Source organism: Siphateles boraxobius, unplaced genomic scaffold (assembly GCF_051911475.1).
Source record: "Siphateles boraxobius isolate OS27281-9 unplaced genomic scaffold, OSU_SipBor_1 130, whole genome shotgun sequence".
Classification (NCBI taxonomy): Eukaryota; Metazoa; Chordata; class Actinopteri; order Cypriniformes; family Leuciscidae; genus Siphateles; species Siphateles boraxobius.
In genome coordinates, this window is record NW_027508734.1 from 6,939,618 (window position 1) to 6,945,106 (window position 5,489).

The 5,489-nt window shown below is 38.8% G+C and overlaps 2 protein-coding genes across 2 annotated transcripts; one reads left to right on the top strand and one right to left on the bottom strand.

Moving 5' to 3' along the window:
• Positions 1-301: 301 nt before the first annotated feature.
• LOC143736851 (endonuclease domain-containing 1 protein-like) lies at positions 302-3,919 on the top strand. The gene is made up of 2 exons (XM_077227603.1): positions 302-749; positions 2,202-3,919. The coding sequence occupies exons 1-2, from the start codon at positions 432-434 to the stop codon at positions 2,781-2,783; spliced, it is 900 nt and encodes a 299-aa protein (XP_077083718.1). The 5' UTR covers positions 302-431; the 3' UTR covers positions 2,784-3,919.
• A 96-nt stretch (positions 3,920-4,015) lies between these two features.
• Positions 4,016-5,082, bottom strand: ufsp1 (UFM1-specific peptidase 1). Its single transcript, XM_077227238.1, has one exon. It carries the CDS (start codon positions 4,923-4,925, stop codon positions 4,188-4,190), a length of 738 nt encoding a protein of 245 aa, XP_077083353.1. The 5' UTR covers positions 4,926-5,082; the 3' UTR covers positions 4,016-4,187.
• Between the last annotated feature and the right edge of the window lie 407 nt (positions 5,083-5,489).

The window sequence follows — 5,489 nt, forward strand, 5'->3', positions numbered from 1 at the left end:
ATTTTTCCATCACGTCTTATTTAGGCTCAGTGCTGGCAGACTATAACATTAGCCAGTGAACATTAGGCCAGCAGTGAGCAAATTTACCTTCCTGATTTGCATGAAGACGAGGATAACGGCACACTGAAGTTTGTCTTATCAATATGCTTTACATTCAAGTTTTAAAGATCAGACTCTCCGAACATGGTTTTGCATGTACTTTGTACTCTGTCTTAGCAGTTTCAATGGCTCTCATTTTATTCTCCTCCTACCAGTGAAGAGTGGATTTTAAACGAGATAAAGACAGTCGATTGGAGACAGCGAATAAGCCAGTCACAGAAAAAGGAGCAACGTTTTTCTGAAACTCTTTGCTGTGTAACTCTCCTACTTACATCAGTCCAAAGAACATTTCACAGAGAAGAAAGACAACAGTTTAAGCTCTTTAAAACATCATGAAGCTCTTGGTCAATTGCTGGTTCTGGTTTGGATCCTTGTTGATCCCACTGACGTGCTTGATATTAAGAGCACAAGCTGGAGTGGTGGAGGACTTCTCCCATGTCGAGCGCTGTAAGGATTTTCTTTATATGGGCACTCCGCCACGAGGCTACCTCAGTACTTCTCCAAAAAAGATCTGCCAACGGTTTGTGGACGAGCCTCGCTTCATCACCTACTACAACCCCCAAAAACACATCCCCATCTATTCAGCATACATCTTCAAGAAATCAGATGGGGAGAAGCGGGTAGACGTTCCCTGGATGTTTGAACCACAGGTGAGTGTGTGCTAAGAATAACATATTCAGTAACCTCTTTATGAACACTATGAACACTTTTGAAACTGATCAAAAGTGACAGCAAGTCTTTTACATTGTTACAAACAAACAAAAATTATGTTCCAAATAAATGCTGTTTTTAGGACTTTCCTGTATCTTTTTTCACATAATACATGAAAATTTTAATCAACCGTTTTAATCTGTTGAAAAAATTTAATCAACTGTTTTCAACAATGATAATAATAGTTTCAAAAAATGTTTCTTGCGAAGCAAATCAGCATATCAGAAAGATTTCTGAATGATCATGTGACACCGAAGACTGGAGTAAGATTCAGCTTAGATCACAGGAATAAATTATATTTTTAAATATGTTAATATAAAAAAGCAATATATATCTAAAATATTAAATCTGTTTTTAAAAAAAAGTTTATCTTCTGAAATGTGTGAATGTACGGAACCCCTAAAGGAACACGGTCATGGAAAAAATATGAGAATGGAGGGAAAACTTATTTAAATTTTTTTTGCATTCTCTTGCAAAAGTTTTGCGTTCCCTTGCAAAGAAATCAAAAGGTTTGTGGGGGACGCAAAGATTTAGCGAAAGAACATCGAAAAATATTTTTTCCTCCAATCTCATTTTTTTTTTCCATCACCATGTCCCTTTAGGGGCTCCGTATGAATATGATCTGGATATTAGTTAATTGTAATCATAACATTTGGCATGGGGGTTTAGTCTTCTTTCTCTTCATGCCTCTGGGTCTCTTAATCTCGAATCGTTAGAGACTGTGGTCTTTAGCGTCCTTAGCACACCAGTCTCCCATGCCAGGTCGAATCCCACTTGGAGAGGGGCGAGTAGGACCGGAGGGGTTACATTAGTGCCATGACCTGGAAAGGAGAAGGTTTAGGGCGAGCTAGAGAGAGCTGTGCATGAAAACCTCACTCCCCTGATCTCAAGAGGCGCATTGATGTTATGGCACTTATCCACTGCATGGTACGGGTCACTTTTCATATGCATCAGACATTCAGCCAACATCCGTGTGCGTGACGTCTCAGGCTGAGACAATACAGTACCTGGTACTTTTTTAAGTATCACCTCGGTTGAGGTTCCAAGCGAGCCGTACGATACTAAAATGTGACGTGTAAACACTGCAGATTACAGATTGGTCAGAGAGAATAGTCACTACCAGCGTCATTCAATTTGCATCATCTGGATTTGGCGCAATCAGTCTATAATCAGACCCACTTTGAAGCTGTACTAAACTGCAGTGGAAAAGCAAACCGAGCCAAAGTAAAGCGAGCCGATCCGAGCCGTACCATGCAGTGAAAAAAGCGCCATTAGAGACCTTGTTAGCGCGCCAGACATGCCAGGTCGAGTCCCGCTCGCAGCGGGGTGAGTAGGACCGGAGGGATTACATATGTTACATCTTCATCTCCTGTGTTTCTTATTTTTCACAGCTGGCAACTGATAAAGGAAGCAGTAACATGGAACCCTTCCCCCAGTCCACCTTCATGCACAAAAACTTTGAAGACACGCAGGCTGTGTTAGAAGACTACGCCGACGTGGTCCAGTATGAACGTGGCCAATTGAACCCAGATGAGCACCAGGTACACCCGCTGGACAAGGCCGCCACCTACACCTTGACCAATGTGGTTCCCCTGATAAGAGAGTTCAGTTTTGGTCCCTGGAGCACACAGGTAGAGGTTACCCGCAAACGCCTCAACAACTATTGCCACGGAAAGGCTCATGTTATCACTGGGGTCACAACATCAGGTAATATGATTCGACGTGAGAACCAAGATCGTGTCGCCATCCCAGAGTTCGTGTGGACGGCCTATTGCTGCACGGATTACGATCACAACGCTCCCTATTCAGAGCGGTACAAGTTCCCAGCGTTTGGTGCCTATGGTCTCAATGATCGTGTGAACAACCACATAGTGGAGGTTCCCATCAAGAATCTGGAGAAGTTTCTCAAGGGCAAAATGGAGGTGGACAAGAACTTCCAGATCTTTTACAATGACTGTGTGCCAGACTTGTAAGGATTCATTGAAGCCCCAGGTTAAATCATTATTATTTCAAGATATCATACAGGGTTTCTGCAGGTTTTATGAAGGTAAACGTAAGACCTATTTTTAAGACCAAGTAAAGAATATAATAAGGAGTAAATTGAAGGGAACACTATACATCAAAAGGTTATCTTAATGTCTAAGGAGAAACACAATGAGTTGTATTAGCAACACAATTTTAGAGTTTGAAAATACAACTTCCAACAGATATCCCTTACTTTTAAATTCATTTTAAAATTGTTCTGCTCAAAACCACTACAATATGGAAATAACTTATACTTTACCTTCTGATCACACTGCAAAAAAAGTAATTTCCCTCAGTATTTCTGTCTTTATTTCCAGTACAAATATCTAAAGATTTCTAAATAGAGATACGTTTACTTCAGATGTAAAATTACAAAATATGAAGTCTTGTTTTCTGTTAAATTGATTAAAATTAAGTTTATGACTTAAACAAGAAAAAATAGTTGCCAATGGGCTCAGGAAAATCAGCTTAATTTAAAAGTTTTGACAGATATTTGTTCTTGTTTTAAAGATAAACTCACTTAATTTTATTCAGTTTTTCAAGACTTCATTTTACATATCCATCTCAAGTAAATGTGTCTTGGTTTAAACTTGTTTAGATATTTTTATTGGAAAACAGGACAAAAACACTTCAAGATATTCATTTTTTGCACTTTATGACTTTATGAATTTTAGACTTTCTGCCCTGATTTAAGCCTTAATTTGTGTAAGGGAGAATTAAAACTTTTTAATACTTCTTTAAAACTCGCAGAAACTCTGTTACATATGTATATACAAGCACATTACAACATTAAAATATATATGATAATGATGAACTTATCTATTCCTTGGGGACAAAGTAGTTCAAACTGCTTTTTTTAGATTAACAATATCTATATGTGCTAAACATTTAAGAAAGGCAACTGGGCCTCATTTATGTTTTGATCTTTTTCTTTAGAAGCCTCCATGTGAAAGTCACATTTTGGATCATTTAAAAAGAATAAATGACTATAAATGTAAGCAAAACAGTGAGACAAACATCAAGATGCTGGTATAAGAGTCTCAGCTGTGAGAAAAAAATATTGAAATAAAATGTAGTAATAAAATGTGGTGTCCAATTTGGTTCGTTTATCAGTTCGTTGTCATGGTTTGGTATTCAAATCATCTTTGAGGTACATGATAATCCAAGAAAGAGATGATCATGGAAGTCATGCCATTTTTATTTAGTTATTTTATTCACGTGATGAGGTCAAACAGAAAAATTACAAATTCTGTAAATGTAGTCAGTCACAGTATAACATATGTACAAAAATCCTCACAAACAGGTTACAACAGACACTAGGATTTTTTTTTTTGTAATCTAACAAGAAACAGTCACTTCTTGGCACTAAGAGGCAGGCAAAGATTATAGAAAGAACACTGATCCATAGAAGCAACTGGTTTCCATGAAACCCAACCTTGCCTTTGCAATGAGCTTTTATCTAAGGGACAGCCAAAGTAGTGAGGGTCCATAACAAGCAGATAACTCTCCTGTTTACCGGTGCACACACCTAAGATCCCCTTAGAGGAATTATCCCTGTCTCCTCCCATCATAACAGGTGACCCACGGGTAAGAAAGTGGTTGTGAAGATCCTCAACGGTTTGATCAAGCTCTTTTCCGTATCGCACATGCACTATGCGGCAGGGAACATCATAGAGCTGGTCAAGAACAAGACTTGCCTCAAATGTTCCTATCCACTCCCTGGATCCCATGAATGAATCTGGTTTGTCCCCTATTTCCACTAAAGTGTGTTGTATTTCAGGAAGACTAGGTGGGTGTCTGCGCCTTTGGCTCACACTCTGAAGTTGATTAAGACACAGCCATGAACACATGGTCTGAATAGTCCTGTATCCACAACCCCAGCCTCTGTCATCTTTGCCATCACAACCATAATGATAATAGAGACAGTCTCCTGATATCACTGAGCTTCTCTCGCATTCTGAAGACGGCTGAGGTAGTCCATCATGAGCATTCTTTACTAATATACCATCCCATGTTTCGTTGTTGTCTGTTATTTGTCCACAAACATGTCCACCCCAATCTATACACTCAGTTTTCTCGGTCTCTTCCATGTCAATAACAGTTACGTGTCAGCTACGATAGTTACCGTATACTTACTAAATAAAAGAATGAACGTTATATGGGATTGTGGAATCGTTACATACGTCCATCTCCGAAAGTCTTCCCTGTGGTGTATGAGATAACTCGAAAACAGTTCCGCCTCAATGTCGCGCAATTCACCAATCTTTTTTGTTTTAGCCTACACACAAACCTAACTATGACGACTTATGCTTCCGAGAAACCCGGAAATATATATATATCATGTCTCTATATCATGCATCTCATAGCCTATTTGTTAGTTTTTTTATTTTAACTCTTTGATGTTCTGGAGGACATTTATTAGGTAGTTGCTGATAAATAAATAAAAAATGTAAAGTTCTTTTATTTTTATTTTTTGTAGGCTATGATTAACAAAACGCTACACATACCCTATGCAGACACCGGCTATTGCTTCAAGCGTTTCTAGCGCTAGCCTTCAGTCCATCAGCAGAGGGAGCCAGTGTTCTGGAAATATATCCTTAGACCCATTCAAGTTTGGCTGTGGAAAGAACTGATAATTTTGGCCAAGGCTATGA